Source organism: Marmota monax, unplaced genomic scaffold (genome assembly GCF_021218885.2).
Source record: "Marmota monax isolate L192 unplaced genomic scaffold, Marmota_monax_Labrador192_F-V1.1 WCK01_AAM20220418_F8-fsc00073, whole genome shotgun sequence".
Taxonomy (NCBI): Eukaryota; Metazoa; Chordata; class Mammalia; order Rodentia; family Sciuridae; genus Marmota; species Marmota monax.
This window is the reverse complement of record NW_026692846.1, coordinates 1,023,983-1,045,257: the sequence shown is the minus strand read 5'-3', so window position 1 is coordinate 1,045,257 and position 21,275 is coordinate 1,023,983. Positions and strand designations below refer to the sequence as shown.

The 21,275-nt window shown below is 60.9% G+C and overlaps 1 protein-coding gene across 4 annotated transcripts; it reads right to left on the bottom strand.

The window, feature by feature from the left end:
- Positions 1 to 113: 113 nt before the first annotated feature.
- Positions 114 to 21,270, bottom strand: Scrib (scribble planar cell polarity protein). Of its 4 annotated transcripts, none has more exons than XM_046449104.2 (38): positions 21,052 to 21,270; positions 19,566 to 19,683; positions 19,412 to 19,490; positions 19,229 to 19,318; positions 19,090 to 19,146; positions 18,940 to 19,003; positions 18,750 to 18,824; positions 18,539 to 18,683; positions 17,943 to 18,061; positions 16,583 to 16,782; positions 16,345 to 16,511; positions 16,133 to 16,263; positions 15,914 to 16,039; positions 15,068 to 15,223; positions 14,075 to 14,461; positions 12,963 to 13,025; positions 12,417 to 12,506; positions 11,818 to 11,895; positions 10,765 to 11,088; positions 10,571 to 10,651; positions 10,241 to 10,498; positions 9,743 to 9,853; positions 9,356 to 9,649; positions 9,098 to 9,286; positions 4,564 to 4,674; positions 4,432 to 4,488; positions 4,248 to 4,322; positions 2,944 to 3,006; positions 2,470 to 2,553; positions 2,193 to 2,300; positions 1,957 to 2,104; positions 1,734 to 1,881; positions 1,476 to 1,661; positions 1,231 to 1,373; positions 1,118 to 1,155; positions 912 to 986; positions 579 to 630; positions 114 to 490 (listed from the first exon to the last, which is right to left on the bottom strand). In XM_046449104.2, the coding sequence occupies exons 1-38, from the start codon at positions 21,208 to 21,210 to the stop codon at positions 345 to 347; spliced, it is 4,995 nt and encodes a 1,664-aa protein (XP_046305060.1). In that variant the 5' UTR covers positions 21,211 to 21,270; the 3' UTR covers positions 114 to 344. The 4 variants fall into 4 exon arrangements, with proteins under 4 accessions (XP_046305060.1, XP_046305058.1, XP_046305059.1 ...); XM_046449102.2 differs by having other exon boundaries at positions 15,068 to 15,226; positions 21,052 to 21,269; XM_046449103.2 differs by lacking the exon at positions 912 to 986 and having other exon boundaries at positions 15,068 to 15,226; positions 21,052 to 21,269.
- Between the last annotated feature and the right edge of the window lie 5 nt (positions 21,271 to 21,275).

Below are 21,275 nucleotides of genomic sequence, written 5' to 3'. Positions count from 1 at the left end.
GCAGGCAGGTACCTCAGCAGGGAGGACATGCATGGGCAGGCACAGCTGGGCACCAGCCTTGCTGGGCAGACCAGTGCTGCAGGTGGGTGGGTGGATGGAGGGACACATAGGGGTTAAAATGTAGTCAATTTTATTCTCCTTAAACCACAAAATAGAGTCTTTGGTTGTACAAACGTCACTAGTTACAGTCTCGCCAAGAGAACCCGCTTGGGGTGGGGCAGTCAGGCACAGGCCAGGCCCCTGAGGGGTCTCTTTAAAATGCTAACACCCAGGTTAAAAGACTGGGGCAAGGGTGGTGTTGGAGCTGGCAGGCCCCCACCCCAAGTCTGGGGAGGCCCCGCCCCCTAGGAGGGCACAGGGCCCAGGCCCCGGCGCCCAGGCCGCATGGGGCGACGGCTGCTGCACAGCGCCACATCTTCAGGGCCCAGGGAACTGGGGGAGGGCCTGCCTAGGAGCACCAGGGCCACCTCTCCATCCTCCTCCTGAGGGCCTGGGGGCGGGGCGGGGGCAAGGACAGGAAGTAAGCCCAGGGTGACCAGGCACCCTGGGAGCTTACCCCCAGCCCAGCACCAACTTACCAGGGCTAGGAGTTGGTTCCAAGGACCTCAGATCCTCAACAAAATCTGGCGACTGTGATGGGAAGAGGGGCTGGTCAGGGCTGGTCCAGACCTGGCTGAAGCCACCCTGGTGGACCCGGCCGGTCCCCCTGGCTCTGAGGCCCACAGAGCCTGGGTGAGGGCACAGCACAGCTGGGCTGCGACGGGAGGGAAGAGGAGGGGGGAGGCCCCACACCAGAGAAAGAGCAGGGAAAAAGCAGGGGTGGACAGAGCTCAGGTGGGACAGGCACAGGGGAGTGGCAGGAGCGTGCACTGGGCCCATGCGCGTGCAGAAGGCCAGGAGACTGCCAGTACCTGGATGTCATAGACAGGTCTGGAAGAAGGGAGGGCTGCGAACGCCCTGTAGTCAAACTTCTTTCCAGACAAGGGCTTGAAAGGACAGCGTGAGGGGGAAGAGGCAGAAAGTGCGAGGGAGAGAGGTGAGGGCGGTGTGGGGGAATCTGCACCGCCGCCCCCATGCCGCAGGGGTGCAGGGGGGGAGACAGCTGCGGGTGGCTCACCAGGCGTCCCGGGGTGGTGCTGGTCTGGAGGCCGAGATCTGGGGTACAAGACACTGGCTTTGGGAAAGGCCCATAGCTGGCAGAACCCCCCCCCTCCTACCAGACACACCGACCTTCCAAGGGGGTGGGCGATGGGGTGGGAGCGGGCGAGGGGGACTCGGCCAGCCGCTCCAGGGGCCCTCGCTTGCTCCGGCCCTCCTGGGACTTGCTGAGCACCATCTGTGCGCGCAGAGCGTCCTGCTCCAGAGACTTCATCCTGCGGAGACCAATGGGTGGGCGGAGACCAGGGAGTGGGCGCGGCGCGGGGGGAGGGGGGGGGGAAAGGTGTCTGGTGTCTGGGCGGGGGGAACCCACTTACCTGGCCGCCCTCCACAGCGCCCGCTTCTCTGCTTCCTGGGCCCGGCGCTCCGCTGGGGACAGGGCCCGCTCTGGTGCCGCCAGCTCCGGGCTCTGCATGCGCAGCCGCTCCTGGTGGCGCCGCTCAGCTTTGGCTGTTCGCACAGGGGCGCTGCCTCCTGCGGGCAGCGGGGATGCAGGGCTGGGCCTAGGGAAGAGGGAGGCCAGTTGAGGGGGCGGGCACAGCGGGGCAGGGTGGGGGGGAGGGGGCGGAGCTCACCCGCCCAGGCTGGCCCAGAGCGGCTCGTCTTCCTGGTGCTCCTCTTCAGGGGCCTCCAGGTCCAGGGCGAGCCCAATGTTGGGCCCGGAGGTCGCGGTCGCGGCCTCCTCCCGCAGCATCTGCGCCCTCTTCTGCTGCAGCTTGCGGGCTGCGGGGAGGTGGGTGGGTCAGGCGGGCACACACACACACACACACACCCCGCCCCTCCTCCCGCCCTCCTCACCTTCCTCCTCCTGCATCTTCCGCAGGTCGTCGGCACCCACCAGGGACACGCGCTTGGGGGGCCCCTCGGCCTGGGGCACCCGCACCTCCGATTCAAAGTACTTCTGCCGCTCGCGGAAGGAGAGCTGCTCCGGGGAGGCTGCGGGGGGCTGGGGAGGTGGACCTCACACTCGGCCAGAGTTCCTCCGCGGGCACCCACCCGCACTCAGTGCCCCGCACCGCAGGGCGCCCGCCTACCTGGGCAGCGCAGTCCTCGGGAGGGTGTGCGGCGGGCACTGCGGCAAAGGCCCTGTAGGCCTGCTTCACGTTGGCGGGCAGCTCCTCCGGGGAGGGCGGGGAGGGCGTCTGGGGGCGGAGTGCCCGTGAGGCGGGGTGGGGGGCAGCTGTCCACTGCAGCCACCGCCCAACCAGCCACCAGCTGTCTCCACGGACTGCCACTGATCCCCCCCTCGCCCTGTCCCGTAGAGGGGAAGGAAACTGCCACCCCCTACCCCCTGTGGGATAGGACACTCACGGAGCGGGGATCACCTCTGCCCCTGGGGGCCGGGGAGCCCCTTGGCCAGGCCTGAGCCAAAGGCTGGATCACCCCGGGTTTTGTCTGCAAAGGGCAGGGAAGGGGGCAGAGAAGTACAGGATCAGGGGTCCAAGAAAGGAGGGAGAGAGGGAGGGAGGCAAGCTGGACAGCAGGGGCGGGGACATGCACCTGAATGCCTCAGCCTCCGGGGACTGGGCTGGCGGCTGGGCTCCAAGTGCCCACCCCATCCTGCAGGGCAGGATGAGGGGTGCCCGAGGCCTGGCCCTCCTCTCGCAGCAGGATGGGGGGGCATGAGGGACCCAGGCAAGGGGTGAGTATACCGGTGGGTCCTTGGTGCTGGCCCACGTTCAGGGAGGGCTGGATCCCCTCCAGGAGCACAAGCATTCCCCTTGTGGAGGCCAGCTCCACACAGCACCCATCTACAGCACTCTAGGGGGCAGCAGAGATGCTCACCTGCTGGCCTCCAGGGGAGCAGGGGGCCTCCGCCATCTTCCCTCCAGTTGTTCCAGATGGTACCTGCAGGAACCAGCTGGTGGGTGGGGGAGGGCTAGGCAGAACTGTGTCCCCCAAGTAAAAGGATTTGGGGGTCCCTAGCACGCACCCATGCTGGCAGCACAGAAGCTGCTACTCAATTCTCTGACCAACCACACCCCCAGGGATATATCGGGACAGGCTTGGCCACCACAAAGGGTGTGCCCCAGCCAGAAGGCAGGAGTCTGGGCATTCGCCTAGCATGTGCGAGGTCCTAGGTTCGATCCTCAGCACCACATAAAAATAAATAAAAAACATGGGTATTGTGTACACTAAAAAATCAAAATATTTTTAAAAAGAAGGCAGGAGATTGGGCCTGGGCTGAGCAGCTAGCTGAGTGTGAGTTCACAGTAGCAGCTGCAGCCCAAAGCTGTGCAGAGGGGCCCCCAAACCCAGGACACCCCAGCAGTGAGAGCCAGGGAGTCCTCCCACGGTCCACCAGCCACTGTGCCCCCTCCTAATGGGAGGGTGCTAGGCCCCACCCCTGCTGCCCTCTCCAGGTTCTGTGCAGCAGGAGGGTCCACACCCAAAGCCCAAGCAGGCTCCTTCAGTCCCCAGGCCCACCAGGCCACTCAGCGCCTCCCCCACTGCTCCGGCAGCGTCCTCCCCGACCCGCCCCTGAAGCACTCACACTCCTGTGGGGTCTCCCAGCAGCAGCTGACTGGGCTCACCCTCTACCAGTGTTATTTATACCTCCTGGGGAGGAATGGGGGCTGAATGTCCTTCCTGTCTGTCCCCAGACCCGGTGCCCTGGATGCCACACCCAGTTAATGCTAAGCCCTTCTCCACTCACCCTGGCCTCCCAGGACACTCTGCAGCTGCTCATGCCCACCCATTCCAGGGCTGCTCATGCCCGCCCTCCCCCACCAGGAGCCTGGAGAGACTCTGGTGACTTCCAGCTGCCTCTACCTCAGGAGCCCTTCTGCCTGCCACAGGCTGGACTCAGTTCCCCATACCCAGCTGACTGGTAAGGATGAGGCAGGGAAGGGGTCGGGGGCTTTCAAAGGACCCCCCTCCACGCGTGACTAAGGTCAAGAAGTAAAGGGTAAGACGCGGCTGGGCTCCTCCAACCCCAGCCCGTGCCCCACCCCACAGAGGCTCCTCCATGGTGGCCTCGGCACTCAGCCCCTGGCAGTGGCTGGCCAGGTGAAGAGGGAGCTGACAGGCTGGTGGGCAGATGGACAAGGCGTCAGGAGGGTGCAACTCAGCACACGTGGGACACTGACCCTCTGCACACTGCCAGTGCCGGGCAGAGCAGCCAGGACACGGTAGTCCAGCTTCAGGGGCTCCAGCCTCTGGCCCTGGGGAGCAGAGTGACACTGCTAGCTGGGCTGTGTGCCTGGGCATGGACTGCACTGCTTCAGGGGAGGATGCAGCCCGGAGCACAGAGCCAGGCCCCATGGGACTCACCGTGGCCTCCACAGCCTCAGGCCCCCAGTGTGGGGTCTGACTGGGCAGTCCCTTCTCCTGTGAGGGAGCAGACAAGTCAGGCATCAGCAGTTCAGGTCCCCAGCCCTGGCTGCCAGCCACAGGAGTTCCGACCTTGCTTGGGCCCTCAGGGCTCAGCTCCCGGTCGATGGACGAGATGCTCTCCAGGCTGTTCCGGTGGCTGATGCCTGCTGCAAAGGGGTTGGCAATGACACCTGGGGACACCTGAGAGGAGAGGAGCGGCTGAGGGTGGGGTTCCCTGCCAGTGAGGTCCCATCTCCAGGGCAGACTGAAGCCTGGGACAAGCAGTGAACACAGAAGCTGACATCCCACGAGCTCGGCTGACCACAGCTGAGGTGGCCTCTGTAGTCGCCCCAGGAACAGAGAACCAGAAGTCACCAAGATGGAGGGAAAGAAGCCGTTTGTGGGTGATGCTCCCCAAGGGACACCAATGCTGCCGGAGGACAGGCTGCATCTAGAACGTGCACTGAGAGCTGAATAAGGGTGCCAAGGAAAGACCCAACTAGTTCCAGACCTCAGAGGGAGATCAGTCAGGACCCAGAGACTGCAGTCTGAAGGAGAGGGGCCTGCAGGAAGCTGGGTGCATGAGCCCAGGAGCAGGGCAAGGGCAGGGGAGGCCCTCCCAAGTGAGCTTGGGTCAAGGATGAACAGGCAACGGACACACAGGAGCAAGAGCTCACTTCCACTCCACAAGGCACCAAAGGAACCATGTGGCTCTGCCACCGACAGCAGAACAGGGAGGAGCGGGCTGGCAGCACGGTGCAAAAGAAGGCACCAACCACCACCCTGACCACGGGCAGGTCCCCACCATGGAGGGACACTCCCTGTAGGCTGAAACACAAACTCAGCTGTGTTGTTTCTAAAAACAAGACCACCAAGACCACCAGGAGCATGAGCTCTGGACAGAACACCAGTACAGGGCTCCGTGGCTCGCTCCGTGGCTCGGATCTGGACAACGCTGGCGGTCAAGCAGCAGAACCCTGCTCCTCAACCTTTTGGAGGGCTGGCCCAAGAGAGGCAGCAGGCCCTGTGGGGTGGGAAGGACCATCACATACAGAAGGACTGAGAGAGAATCCCACATCCGAGAAGGCTGCTCAAATATGGAAGGGCTGACCTGTGGTGCTGCCTGCAAAGGTGGGAGCTCAGCAGCCTGCAGGTCCAGAAATAATGGAAGGCAGCAACTGCTGGCCACTGGACACACAAAGAACACACGCCCCGAAAGCCAAGCACCACTCAGAGGTCACACCCTGGCTTCTCAACATCACCTTCCCTGAAGGAACCAGTGCTTGCGAGAAACAGCTACCCCAGGGCTGGGCAGGAAAGAGGGAGACCAGCTAAGACACCTGGAGTGAAGAAGAAAGTGCTGGAGAGGGCAGGTGACGTCCAAAGGACCCAGCCTTGCCTCAAGTGCCTTCCCAGCCAAGGCTGAGACAACCTGAGCACCAACATAAACTGTGACAACGATCACTCATGAAATAAGCGGAACCATGCACTGATGGACAAGTATGTAACACAAACATGGCAAGGGACAGTATGTCCTCCGAGGGATCAGCAGCCACGACAGCCCTCGCTCAGGCACCATCAGCGGGGGCTCAAGCTGGCGGGGAAGCCTGATGAGAAACAGGAGATTCACACACACAGAGAACCTCCAGCCCAGAAAGTCCAAATCCAAATTCAAACTGTAGTTGTGACCACATGCCCTTTGCCTCTGCAACACCGGAAAGCTGAAAGATCGTTATGTCAGACTGCATGGCCAGGGACCGTCGGTGTGGGAGACTTTGGCCAGTGGCTGAATGTAAGGTAGACCGTAGGTCTGCAGATAACTCCAGAGGAAGAGAAAGGCGGCAGCGAGTCCTCTGCACCTGACGCACAGGAGGCCAAGGGAGAAGTCTCCAAGTCCACATGGAGCAGCCTGCTCAGGGGTCTGGCACGATGGTGGTCAGGTGGGTGCTTGCTGAGCTGCTGGGCTATCTGTCCCTCTTGAGGCAGGCCCTACCACTGCCCCTCTACAGACAGAGACCAGGAGTAGAAGCCCAGTACCTGCCCAAGGCCTGGCGGCCAGCAAGACCCTGCATTTATCCAAACTGTGCAAGAGCCCTCAAATTGCATCAGCCCTAGATCACAGGCCAGGCAAGTTCTAGCACACGCTCGGCCACTGTTCAGAGCACGGGGGAGGCGGGAATATGCCACTCACCAGCTGGCAGGGCATGTGGCAGGCAAACTGATGCCACAGGTGTGAGGCCAAGATGACTCAAGTGGGCCCAGTTTAGGAAAAATTGTGAGGGTGAGGACAAATACCTGTCCCATTCGGGGGGGGGGGGGGGGGGGGGTGTCAGAGAGTCCTGGTAGACAAGGGCCAGCTGTGCAGGGTCCTTTGAGATTCGTGAGAAGCCAGGAATCCAGACGCTGCTGTGGGCTCCTCTTTCTCTTGAGTGCCACGCATGGGGCTGGCACCTCGGTGGGCCAACCAGCCAACTGAGCCCACCAATGTGGAGACCACTTCAGAAGACTCAACTTGTCCGTTACAAACAGCAAGGACCACAAAGAAACTACAGCAAACGCTGCATAGGGAATGAAACAGTCCATCAGCCAGGCACCGGGAAGGAGGCCCCGTGTCACTGCTGTAGACCACAGGGCTTCTGCCATGGAAGCACAGCAGCAGCTGGCCAGGGTTTACGGGAACCAAGAACAAGAGCAACCTAGGAATATGCTTGAGAATAACTCGCCCCAAATACCAGGGCCCCAACCAATTCCTGTTATGGAGCGTGGCAGATTCACTCAGAAGCAAAACACAACACACAGCACTTCTCAAGGAGACAAAAGAGCGAGTGACGTGGGTGATGAGGTTTTGGGACACGCTGTAATGTAAAATGGCAGTATGCAGCTGGCACGGGGACCTAGCCCCGAGTCAAGCCTCGGAACACCTGGGGCTGAGCACACAGCGCAGTCGCATCTCCCCCAGGTCAGCAGGAGACGAAGGTCAGGGCCAGTCAGGGCACACGGCCCTCCCCTTGAACAACAACTCCAGATGGACACAGGCTGCATGTTTAAGAAAAGCACAGAGGTGCTGGCAGAAAACAGGGCCACGTCTCCATGATCTGCAAAAGCAGAGTTTTCCAGACAACTTGATAAAAATCATAGTTTTTTTTGTGACTAAAATACACAATTTTAAAAAGGAAACAAAGATAACACAGCTATGTGCTACAGAGCACACGTGGGTCACCTGTGCCCAAGGACGGTGGGTGGGCACCTGCCGGGTGACAGCAGCCTCAGGTCCCGAGGAGTCCCGACACTCCCAGGGAAAGCACTCAGCTCCCACGGGCAGAGGTCCAGGGGCTCTTGGCCCTGCTCAGGGCCCTCTGCCCTCAGCTGTGGAGGACACCTGCCCAGACTTTAGCTGTGACCCTCCAGAGGAGCCGACGCCAGGTGAGGGAACACAGGCCTGGCGTCACCTGGGCAAGCCAGTCCTACTCTGGTGGAAGTTCGCACCCTTCCCCCCGGTGTCCTTTCTCTAAGTCTGAAATAAATAAATGTCTTGGACAACATCCGTTAAATGTACACTTTAAGATCAGTGAAGAAAAGGCAAAACGCCTTTTGGAACCAGACCACTCGGGCATAGAGAAACTCATTCCCCAATCTACCAGCGCTCCCTCGTGGACAGCAAAGGGGGAGGATGGCCAGCTCAAGTCCCGCTGTGGCGACTGGGATGAAGACACATGGTTTCCCACAGGGCAGGCCCTCGAGGGGCCTGCGAGAAGGTGCTGTCTGTGGCTCTCAGCCAGTGGTGTCTTTTTAGCTGGCATCTGGCAGGAAGTCACCATCCCAAAGATCCACTGTAAGAGCCAACCCAGGGTGGCTGACTATCCCAGAAACCAGGGCAAGAAGTGGAAGCCAGGCAGAGTGGTGACACGGCACCGTGTCCCACAGACCACTGTGACCAGCAAGGGTGCTCTTTGGGCAAAGCTGGTGGTTACTGCAGGTAAAAATCTTCTGGAGGCCTGTTTGGGCCTTCAGGCAATGGTGCTGAGGGGCCTCACTGACAGCTGGTGGGAGACAAGAGGGCCGAAACCACTGGATGAAGACAGCCTGTCCAGGACGCAAGGTTCCTGGGCCTAGCCCTGGTCCCTCCTCTCCGCAAGTGTTGGGAGGTGGCTGACGCCCCATCTGCGTCTCTGCCCCAGTCTGAGCTCTTGCTCTGAGGCACAGAGCAGTCAGATAAGATGGTGGGGGGTGAACTCTGATGACAGGCCACCAGAGACCCTGGGGTCAGGCTGGGCCAGGGAGAACAGGAGGTCACAGCTCCCTGTCAGCCACCTACCACGCCCACTCAGGTGCTCCCTGCCCAAGGCCTATGGCTGGACCTCTTCTCAAAGAACCAGATCCTGCCACTGCCCAGATACATCACAAGCTTTTAGTGCTTCATCCTGCCCAGGCAGGAGTCTCCAGAAGGCACAGTGGCCAGGGCTCTGGAGAGAAAGCAGCCTGGCATGGGGTATGCCCACAGCTCCCACCTACAGCTGGCTCAGACTGTGGAAGGCTCTGCTGCCCAGCCCACACAAGGGTCAGCTCATTACAACCCTTTGGGACAGTACTGAGACAGCACCTGGTCCCCAGAGTGGTCACTAACCTCCAAGGCTGTGGTGGCACTGGTGTCAAACCCCTCACAGACGAGCACGGTCAGGCTGTCACCCACGCTGCGCAGCAGCTGCACGGCCTCTGCGTGTGTCAGGCCCAGCAGGCTCTGCTGGTTCACCTCCAGCAGCCGGAGCCCCACGTGCAGCCGGCCGTCACGCCCGGCTGCCCCCGTAGGGCTTACCTGTGGAGAGACCCACCTGAGACTCTGAACTGGGACCTGCCCACAGAAGCAGAAGGGCAGGGTCCTTACCTTGGAAATGAAGATGCCCTCGTCTGTGGGGTCGCAGGGGTTCCCTGCATGGCCCTTGGCACCCCCACGGATGCTGATCCCCAGCTTCTCCCCAGGGGCCTTCTGGATGCAGAGCTCCCGCATGCCTGGAGGTGGAGGGTCCCTCCGCACCACCAGGGACAGTTCCAGGCAGGGCCGGAGCAGGGCACTGACCGCCTCTTGGTGAGTGGCCTCCCGAACATCCTGCCCATTTACTGCCAGAATGCGGTCCCCCACCCGCAGGCCACAGCGAGCGGCCAGGCCGCGTGGGAGCACCTGTTGAAGAGGAAGGCAGCAGCCGGTGGGCCCCCCAGGGTGGGCAGGATAGGTCCCCTCTGTCCAGAGCCACCCACCAGGGCCTCTATCTACCTTGGAGATGAATACGCCGGGCTCCTGGACACCAAACGGGTGGCTGGAATGGTCGGAGCCCCCAACAATGCTGAGCCCCAGGGGGCCCCCAGCCCTAGGCAGACGAACCTCCTGGGGACATGGGACAGGCCTCAGAGAAGGGAAAGAGTGGAAAGAAGTAGGGGAACTGCTGGTCTCTGTGGTTGGGAACAGAGTTCGGGGAGCCCCAGGCACCTGCAGGGATTCCCATTGCCTCTGCAAAACCCCACTGCCCAGACACCCATGCAGCTAAAGCCTGTGTCCTCATGGGTGGCCTGGCAGGGAGGTGGTGTGGGGCAGGTGGACCACAGCAAGGAGTCACCTCGTGGAGGAGGGCTCCGTTTCTCAGGCACATGGGGAAAAATGTGCAAGTTCCTTTCTGCCCAGAGTGGCTGCAGGGCCATGAGCAGGGGCTCTGGGAGAGTGCACACCCACAGCAGAGCTGAGCGGATGCCTGGCAGGGGGCAGCTGGAGGCTCACCTCCACTGGGTACGGTCCTTCTAGGGCAGCAGCCAGGAGAGCAGGGGCCAGCCTGGGCAGCCCAGGCTCTCCAGGGGCAGCAGTGGTCGTGGTGGTGGCAGCAGCAACAGTGGGAGTTGGGGAGGACAGTGGGGGGGTGCTGGAGGGAGGGGGTCCCCCTGTCTCCCGTTCCAGCAGCAGGGCGATGGTGGGGGAGGCAGCAGTCAGCAGTGACACAGCATGGTCATGCCTGGCCTCAGTCACGTCCACCCCGTTGATCTGTGAGGGACACTCAGGTGAGAAAGGGTGGGCAGGACAAGGCACTGAGCAGGCCCTGCCCATCCCACTCACCGAGAGAACACGGTCGCCAACCTGCAGCGAGCCTGCTCGATGGGCAGCACCACCCTCGGCAATGCGGGAGACGAAGATGCCCTGCAGGGATGGGGGAGCCGCCACCGTGAGGCCAGCAGGCGAGGCCAGCAGGCACGGCCAGCAGGCACGGATGCCCCAGAGCCCTCCCTGCACCCCCAGCCACCCTGCCTTACCCCGTCACCGGCCCGGTAGGGTGTGGAGCCTTTCCCCCCAGCAATGCTGAAGCCCAGCCCCTTCTCGCTGCGCACCAGGCAGGCCACATGGCACTGGCGCACAGGCCCAGGGAGCTCCGGCTGCAGCAGGGGCAGGCGCAGGCCGCCTCCCCGCCGCTCTCGGGGGCTGTAGTCGTCCTCGGGCCGCAGGGGTGTGATGGTGACTGCGTTCTCAGGTTCTACCATGCGTTCCCGCCACACACGCATCTGCACGGCTGTGCCTGCCCCTCGGAGGGCCTCCACAGCCTCATGGTGCTCAGCGTCCTGCAAAGCCACGCCGTTCACCTGTAGGTGTGGGAGGCCCGGCACACGTCAGCACCCAGCTGCGGCCACCCCGACACCTGAGCACTGACGCCATGACAACGGCTCGTGTGGCCTCTGCCCACGCTTCCCTCCATGGATGGGAAGGGCAGGGAGAGGGGGTACCCAGAGCTCCTGATGGGCTTCGTCCCCACCTATGGCGGTTCCCAGAGCACAGGCATCTGCCCCTGGAACAGTCCACACCACTCACCTTGCTTCTGGAAACCTACCATCTGGGTCTGTCTGAGCAGCCCCAGAGAATGCCCAGGATTACCAGGTCACCGACCCCACACTCACACGCCACCTTGGACAGGAGCCCCCAAGAGAGGCTGGGAAGAGAGCTGAGCAGGAGAGCAGGAGGAGCACCAGCCCTCTTCTGATACCCTCAGGGCCCTCACCCTTGTCCCCACAGGAAGGGCACAGCCTATATCCAACAGCCAGGTGCCCTGGTGGGGGTGCCAAGTCTCTCACAAGGATCTGAGCCCCACAACCTGCTGGGGTCTGACCCCTTTCCCAGCCCTCCCGATTCTGGGGTTTTAGGTGCCTGCACTACACATCCTGCCCAAAGAGGGTTTGGGGGAGTCCTGGGGTCTGGGGCTCAGGGCTTCTGGAGAGGGTAGACAGTGCCCCCATCCGATAGGCACAACTAAATACCCCAACAGCCCAGATGGCACCCCAGAGCACAGGTGTCACTGGCCAGCAGTCACTACTCACCTCAAGGAGTTTGTCGCCCACTCGGACTCCAGCCCGGGCCGCAGGGCCCTCCTCAGACACCCGAGAAATGAAGACACCCTGGGGACAGGAGTTGGGGATTCCTTAAGAGCCTTCTGTCTTGCCCTTTCTGGGAGGCCAGGAGGCACTTACTGGAGGGAGACCTGGTCCCTTCAGACCCTAGCCCAGCCTGCTCTCTGGGGATGCTGCAAAGATCCCCAAGAACATGAAGGAAGACATACGGCCTAAGTAGAGACCACTGTGGGTCCTACGTCCAGGAAGTAGAAAGTGCGGGTCAGGGCTTTGACCCGGGCACTACGCCCAGAGTGTGTGAGGGAAGACCAGATTGCAGAAGAGAAACAAGCTGCTCTAGACTGTGAACTCCCACGTGCGCACATCCCCGTCTGCCTGCTGCCTTGGGCCCAGCCTGTGCACTCTGGGGCTGGTGGCCAAGTGCAGGCAAAGCACACAGAAGACTGAACTGTGGGGCTGGCGGCAGGCATCCAACACCCCTTGGAGCAGAAGCCTCTGGGCCAGTGAGTGTAGGCAGGTCTGGGGCAGGAGGGAGCCCAGGGCAGCTATAGCCTGGGGCAGCTGCTCACCTCGTCATCTCCCTTGTAGGGGGTGGAACCCTTGCCCCCTGCGATGCTGATGCCAAGGCCCCCAGTCTGGCGCACGATGGTGAGGGTCAGCTGGAAACAGAGCAGACACTGTGTTTGGGAGGGCTTGAGCCGTCTGTGTGCTTGCGGCACAGCAAGGCCAGCCACAGACAGCTCCTTTTGGTTTCTTTTTGAGGTCCCTCCGCCTGCCAGGGTAGCAGAGGCAGAAGAGGAGCTGGGAGGTATCTGAGGCGTGGGGCAGTCACAGCTGCAGAGAATGAACACGGATGGCCTGGCGTTGGCCCTCTGTTTGTCCTCTACAAGAAAGGCCGCAGTGGGGGCAGAGATGTGCTGCCTCTGCCAAAAGACCAGCAGGCCCTATCGGGGCAGCCCCAGGACCCCATTTCTGTAGCAGCTGCCAGGAGCTCTTCTGGGAAAGGGTCTATGCTTAAGTGATGGGGTGGGGAGAGGCAAGAACCCGCAGCCCAGGAAGCAAGGTCAGCAGCAGACCCGGGCCCAGAGCACAGAGCAGCAGTGAGCAGTACAGACCTCTTCCTCCTCAATGCGAGCAGGCTCTATCAGCAGGTTATTGGCCTGGTCAAACGACACGCCCTGTTAGGACAGGACCAGCGAGGCATGCAGGTTAGCCACCGCCAGGGACCTCCACCACCTCACCAGCCCGGCCATGAGCAGACAAGACAGAAGGAAGACCACACCAAGCTCCTGTCGCCTGAGCCAGTCCCTCCCAACTTGTTCCTGGCACTGACAAGGGTTACCTCTGTCTATGACACAAGGCTGCAGACCTGACAGACGGTAGGGTTGGGCTGGCTGGGGGGAAGCTCCAGAGTGGGGCTGAGCCCAGGCCTAGCCATCCCTGATAGGACCCCAGGCTTCTCACTGCCACATGTCATCAACCCATGCTCAGGGTAGGGGCATCATGGGGGTGGGGAAGGTGGGTCCTCTGGGCAGCCTGGGGCTTTCTTTGGCATCAAGGGTCCCCATGAGCAGGAGGGACCTGTTATGAGCCATTGAGAACAAACTGAGGATCAGGAAGGCACAAGACAATTCCCCAAGAATCTGCTGGGAGCCAGGGATGTCTTGCAAGGAAGAAGAGTGACTGTCAGACCCACAGGACAAATTGCATGCCAGCAGCAGGGCCTCCTGGCCAAGTCATGGCTAGGCAGGGAGGATCCTGGGAGCCAGCAGCTCTCAGAGAGGAGAGCATCCTGCCAGCGCCCCCTGTGCCCAAAAGGCTGAGGGTATGGAGTGCACCTGCCCTCAGCTTCTGGGTCCTGCTGGCCTGCAGGTCTAACGGGCAAACACTGGCCCAGAGGGTCGCCGTGAGCCTCGATGAAGGTCAGTGCTAGAGCGGAGGTGCCCAGGGACTGAGAGGGGCACATGGGGACGACACTGCTGATCACGGCAGACACTCATATGTCGGGGCTTCAGCTAAGGCCGACCCTGGGGACTTGTAGTGAGGCGCACACAGAGACGCAGCAGTCACAGCAGAGATGCACCCACCCCTCCTCCAGGCAGCCAGGGGGCCAGTGAGTGGAGGCCTGACCTGAGGGGCTCAGCCACAGGGCAGTCTGGGCTGGCCTCCATGCTGCCCATCCCCAGGTACCCTAGGAGGGCCAGAGAGGAGTGCACGTGAGACCCACCTTGACAGAGGGTGCAGAAGTCGCAGGTTCCTCCTTGTCCTCCTCTTCTGTAGTGGCCTCGCCTTCCTCCTCAGCCCTGTCCTCCTCCTCCTCCTCCTCCTCCTCCTCCTCCTGGGCCCGAGGAGCCCAGGGCATGTGGGGGCCATTGTGCCAGGTACCAGGCCCTGCAGGGCCCTCCCCGTCGGGCTGCATCCCCTGCAGAAGGGCTACGACAGCCTCAGGCTGCGGAAGCTTAGAGATCTTGAAGTGCTTCTTGTAGTGGGGTGTGTCCTTGCGAATGAGCCGCTGCCTCCCACCTGGCAGGGGCCAGGGGGCCTCAAGCTGCCCCTCCTCACTCTCGCCATCTTCACCGGGCAGCAGTGTATCCTCTGCAAAGTGTACTGTGGGCTGTGCGGATGAGAACACAAGGGTGGGAGCAAGGCCCAGACCCCCCTCTTCTTCCAGGGAGCCAGGCTTTGTAGCTGGGTACACCCCAGAGTCTCAGGGAGGCTCCCTGTTGTGCCAAGGACAGGGACTCAGGACACTTTTGGTAAGAGACACACAACCACCAGCCCCAGAAGACGAGGGGCGAGGACGCTCTTTCTATAGACACAGAGCACACAGGTGGAGACTTTATGATACGCAAAGACCAATGGAGTACCTACAGGGGTCAGAAAAGGGGGCCATTTGGGGACAGTAAGTAGATGATGGACCTGACACTGCTGAACCTGGCTGTGGGGTGGGAACCCTTACACCAGCCTGCATCCTCCAGGAAACTCCTGCAACATGTTGCCTGCACCCAGGACTATCACCCCATCCCTACTCCTTTGCCCAGCTCTGTTAAGGGAATCCTGCCCTACACTCCACTCTTGTCTGGCCATTGTCTGCCACAGCCTGGTGACCGTCCACGTGGAAATCAACCCTAATCACACACCTGCTTGGCTGGGGCACAAGGCAGGCAGTCTATACTCTAGCTGCTAAAGCCTGGCCCACCTTCTCCCTGACCATCCTCACCTCAACGTAGTCTTCCTCTGTGTCTTCCTCCTGGCTGGGTGGTGTGGCTTCCTGCTGTGCCTCAGCTGCCAGACCCTCAGGCTCGCCCTCAGAGGCTGTGCTGGTGGGTGGGCCAGAGCCTCCACTGGAGCCTGACTCTGCACTCAGCCTCTTTTCCTGCTGCAGACAGTGGTATCAGGCTGCCCACAGGCCCTCTGCCTGGGCTATCCCAAGCACAGCATCCCCAGCAGGCTCAACCCTGCAGTAGCCCCAGGCCCCTGGAAACTGAGCCTCCAGAGCTACTGAAACACAAAATCACATTTATGCAGCCCAGCCCCTAGGAACGGCTCTCCCAAAAAGTGGAGGAATGAGGACCATACAAATTCCCATGAAGATATGGGCCTGACGTGAGGCTCCCCTAGCCAGGGGCAGGTGGCCCTGCCAGCCAGCGCATGCCCTCTGCTCACCATCCCACTCGCTGCTTCTGCTGCTCTCAAGGATCAAAAATGCTCCCAGATCCTGATGTCAGTTGAGCGCGCCAAGCCCGCTCTGCTGTAGCACCAGACCCCTCCCCAGTACTGACCATGTCCAGGTAGCCACACAAGTGCCCGGGGAAGAGGTCCTACCCCTTCCCAGACCGCCATCCTGTGTCACCAGCACGTGACTGGCGCAGGCCCTGAGCACCCTACTCTGGTCCCAATACGCACACTGCACGAGCTCCCCGCACCCAGTCTGCCCTGCACCTCAGCCTCTCATAGCTCCCCCAGGCTGCTCCCCGAGCCCCACTCTGAGAACAGATGCTCCATCCAGGGTTTGGTGGCTGGGAGCTGGGGGGAGCTATGTGCCAGGTGCCGCCGTCGCACCTACCTCCTCTGTGGGTGAGGACGGGCCAGGGCCTGGTGTGCAAAGGCAGGCCTCACTGCGGCGCTCTTCCACTCCCCTCTTCATCACCTTCAGCTCGCTGGGGTGGGGAGTGGCCCGACGCTGCAGGCCCTGTGTCGGGGACAGGGATGAAGGACAGAGGCAGGGCAGGGGTCAGGCAGGGGCGAGGAGCAGGCACACCCAGGGTCCCCATGCCCCCCATACCCGCTTTTCAGCAGCGGCCTCCTCAGCATCCTCGTCACCCTCAGGGGCCTCCAGGAACTGGATGACGCTGACTCGGCTCACAGGGGCTTCACTCCAGCTTTCTGAGGGGCTCCCCTGTTGCCCAGAGTCCTCTGCAGGAGACAAACATCAGAGGCCTAGGCTGGCCCCGAGCCTTGTCCACCCAGTCAAAGCCACAGCTGCCAGCAACCTACCGAGGCTGGGCAGAGGCTGCTGGGGCAGCAGGTAGCAGGTGAGCACCTTCTCGCCAGTCTGGGCATCGTCCTCAGTCTGGAACCGCAGCATGGGCTGCGCCTGGTTCTCAGCCAGCCACAGTGCCTTGAGGTTGAGGTGAGTGAGCGCGAACGGCAGACTCCGTAGCCTGGGCCAGGTGGGCATAGTCAGTGTGTGCTAGGGACACGACCAGTGCCCAAGGGCCAGGTGGACACTCACCGGTTCCCAGCTACATCAAGCACGTGCAGCTCGGCCGTGCGGGCGAGCTCAGGAGGCAGGACTGCCAGGCGATTGTCCCTCAAAGAGAGAACACTGAGTGCCACACAGCCTCCGATCTCAGGTGGTAGCGCCTCGAGGTGATTCCGGTCCACATTGAGGTTGGTGAGCTTGGTCAACTTGCCCAGAGAGCGGGGCAGGGCCTGGCCAGGAGAAAAAGGGGTCAGAGGTCAGCAGAAGACCCCTGGGGTATGAAGAAAGAAGACGAGAATCCTTTGGGGCAAATTAAGGATAATGGAAATCATGATCAGCTTTAGCCGGGGATCCCCATGGCCTCTGGGAATCAGGGATGTAGAATTAAGCTATATCCCTCGCTCTGTACCCGCCTGCGCGCTGGCACCAAACCCAGTCAGGCCACCCAAAACTTCTGACTACACTGTCCATGGACCTCTCCTGCAGGTACCCTGGTGCAGACATTTCAGGGCTAGGTGCCTATGGGCCCCTCTGATGCATGGGCCAGCTCCTGCTCTGTCTGCCCCTTGGCCTCGCTGCTCTCTCTTCTCCTCACTGAGATACAGACATCCTGTGTGAAGGGGCGGTCCAGATGCCTTGCCCACCAGATGGTAGCAAGGTTGGTAACCACTCCAACCCCATTCCATAAACTTTCCTCTGTCCCGCTTTGCAAGGAACAGATGTACCTGAAAGGCAGACCCCATGTCCAGATCCACATCCATTCCAAAATCAGACCCATTCTTACCGGTCCTTCCCTCTGGCCCTTGCCCAGCACAACACACACTACGTAAAACAGGACATCCTGTGTGAAGGGGCGGTCCAGATGCCTTGTCCACCAGATGGTAGCAAGGTTGGTAACCACTCCAACCATATTCCATAAACTTTCCTCTGTCCCGCTTTGCAAGGAACAGATGTACCTGAAAAGCAGCCCCCCTGTCCGGATCCACATCCATTCCAAAATCAGACCCGTTCTTACCGGTCCTCCCCTCTGGCCCTTGCCCAGCACAACACACACTATGTAAAACAGGACCTTAGCTCTCTACTCCACCTGGCAGGGCCCTGCCCTGGCCCACAGACCCCACCCTGCCCTGGCGCCTACCAGGGAGCTCCCTCTTTGACCCAAAGTATTCTCCACCTGAGTTTGCCCCAGCAGGGGACACAGACCCCAACAAGCCTGGCCACCAGCATCTGCTAGCACGCAACACATACGGTGCTAGCAGCCCCTTCGGCTCTTGCTGTGTGCTGGCACTCTCACTGTACCCTACACACTCCAGGCCCCATCGTCTCAAGATGACGCTGAGGACAACTTAGGAACTGAGCACCTCTCTGCCTGGTAGCCAGGGTTGCCTACCGTTAGCAGATTCTCTGTGAGGATCAGCTCAGAGAGGTTCTCACAGTCACCAATGGCCTCAGTCACCTCACACAGGCGATTCTGGTCCACTTTCAGGATAGACAGCTGCTTCAGCTGACCTGGTGTCAGGGAAACACAGTGATCAGGCTGAGTGGGGCCAAGGGCAAATCTGAACACTTGACCCAACCCTCCAGTAGAGACCAGCTTTCTGCATGGCTACAGCCAGATCCCATGGCTCCTGAGAGGACCCCGAGAACCCTGAGCTGCAGCAGACCTGTGCTCGCCCTCCCGTCTTCTCCACTACAGACCTGAAACAGCCCTGCCCACCTGACTTCTTCTGGGAAAACACTATGCCCGCTATCCATGTTCATAAGACCTGAACCCACTCTGCCACGTGAACTACCCTGCCCCTGTAGGCTGATACCTAGATGTCTCAGGACCCAACTTGAGTCTTGGCCTCAGTTCCCTTCCTTGAGATGCTTCCAGCTTGGATGACATAAGAACCCTCATCTAATGCCCACCAGTACCTTTGCTGACAGCTTGTGGGGCCGCCTGACCAGGGCATGCAACCCCTAGGCCCCCCTGGGTGCACTGACCAATGCCATCAGGAAGCCGCTGCAGCAGGTTCTGGGACAGCAGCAGGTCTGTGAGAAGTGCCAGACCCCCCAGCTCTACCGGCAGCTCCTCTAGCCGGTTCTCAGACACATCCAGACACACCAAACGCCTTAGGTTCCCGAGCTCCTAAGGGCAGGCACAGGGTCAGGGGACAGCAGCTGGAGGTAGGAGGCCAGTCCTGCCCTCACTCACCGGGGGCAGTGCTGACAGTTGGTTCCGGTCCAGCCACAGCTCCCGCAGGTTGGGCAGAGCTCCCAGAGTGTCCGGCTAAAAGAAGGGATAAGGACAGGAGAACCCGGTGTGGCCACAGAGATGCTCTGCTTTGCCCAGCAGGAGTAACTGTCTTACACCCCTGTGCCCCACCCAATGGCTCCCACCATACCAACACTTCTAGGTCGTTGCCTCCCAGATCCAGCTGTTCCAGCTTGACCAGAAAAGACAGGGACCTGCACAAGAGACAGTCTTGGTGTGGTCTCAAGGCCCAGGCCCAGCATCGCTCCGCCCATGCAAGGTGGAGGCCCAGCACACTCACGCAGGCAAAGACTTGAGCAGGTTCTCCCGGAGCTCCAGGGTCACTAGGTTGGCCAGACTGAGAGAGAGACCAGGGCTGAGACTGAGGGAGGCAAGGCCAAGCTGATCCTCCCCCAGACCAGTTCACAAGCAGCACTCACTTGCCCACATCCCCGGGCAGTGCCTGTAGGGACACGTCATTCAGGGCCAGGTGAGCCAGGCTGCGCAGCTGTGTGAAGCCATCAGGGAGTCTGGCAGAGGAAGGTGAAAGCAGAGGACCTCAGATACTCAGAGCAGGGCTGCAAGACTGCCACAGTCACACTGACCCCCACCACTGAATTCACCTGGACAGAGGATTCCCACTGAAGTCTGCAATCTCTAGGGCTTTGCAAAACTTGATGCTCTCAGGTATTTCAGGAATATCTGTGGGAAGGTCACCATAGAGAGATGCCTACAGCTGCCAGGACCTCCTTGTCTCACCCTGTATTGCCCACCTACCATTACGGGACACGTCCAGCTCCACCAGCTGCATAAAGTTGGCCACTTCAGGAGGCAGCCGTTGAATCTCGTTGTCACTGAGGCCCAGCTTGCGCAGGTTCAGCAGCCGGAAGAAGGGCTGTGAGTAGGGGGTTCAGTCAGGGAATGGTTCCACAGCTGCAACCCCCGAGGACAGAAAAGGGCTCCTGAGGGGCCTGGAGTTGTGGCTCGGTGGTAGAGCGCTCGCCTAGCATGCACAAGGCACTGGGTTCAATCGTCAGCACCACATAAATGTAAAATAAAGATGTTGTATCTACCTAGAACTTGAGTATTTAAAAAAAAGAAAAAAGAAAAAAAGAAAAGGGCTCCCGAACACTTAGAAAGTCCCAGGTCTGTAAAACTCTTCCTGCCCCAGGTCACAAGGTACAGGGATCTAGCCATGGTGCCCCAGTTGCTGAGAGGAAAACAGGGAAACAGACAGCACCCGGCCCTGGTCAGACTCCATTTCCCACTTGACATCTCGTCCCCTGATCACCTCACAGGAGCCTCCATATCTGTTGCATCTCTCACGTAACTGGCCCAGCTGAGAAGCTGCCCAGAGTGACCCTCAGACCTCCAACCACCACCCTAAAAACTTCTTTCATCCACAGATCAGTCACCGAGGGACCCCCCCAATGGTGCTTACTGCTGCTTTCTGACAATAATCAATAAAAGCTCAACAAAACCCCCAAAAAGAGAGGGGGGAAAAAAACCCCTAAAAACAGCAAACTACCACAAAACATTCAATGCCATACACAGGAATCACAGGACACACAGACAAGTTCTGTTGGTGACCACGAAACACAGAACTGCCCAGAGCAAAGCCACACCCTCCATGGCACCCAACCCCTGAACAACAGATCATTTAGACCCGTGTTCCTGAAAAGGAAATCTTTCGTGATCTGCTTTCTCTTGGCTCCTTTCTAGGGATTTTGGGAAGACCCTAGAAGAAAAACAAGCTGACGGGAAGAACCGTGGGACACGAGAGTTGACCCCACAGCGAGGTTGCAGAGAACAAACCTGACAGGCTGGGCACTCTAGGAGGCCCCACCCAGCCCGCACCCAAAGGGAAAGGCGCCAGTGCAGGGAGAATTCCAGGACCCCACCTTCAGCGCAGCCCAGCAAGTTGTATCCACTGCCACGCCAGGTCCACCTTCTACCCTGGTCCCATCTCCCTCCCTCGCCCCCGTGCACGGGTTTCATTCAGCAGCTCTTGACTCCATCCCCAGGCACGGACCCAAGGACCGCGGCCACCTGGTGCTAGCACAGGCGATGGGGGTGGGGGTGGCCGACCGGGGCGGGGCTCTGGCCAGTAAGAACCAGCTGGGCCGGCTTGCAGCTCGGTGCCCCGCCCGGCAGCGTCCGCCGAGGTCTCGCTCCAGCCGGCAGCCGCAGCGGGACAGTACCCGTCCAGTCCGCCGGGCGCCGCGCCTCGGGCGTCAGGATGGCAGGTGCGGCGGCAGCTCACCTTGGGCAGCTCGCGCAGCTGGTTAGCGTCGAGCAGCAGTTCCTCCAGGCTGCGGCTGTAGCGGTAGATCTCCTCGGGCACAGCCTGCAGGGAGCAGTGCCGCTTGTCCACCGACTCCACGTGCCGGTTGCAGCGCCACAGCGGGATGCACTTGAGCATGGTGCGGGCGGACGGCGCGCGCTGGCTCGGGGGGCGCTCGGCGGGCTCGGGCCGGGGGGCGGGGC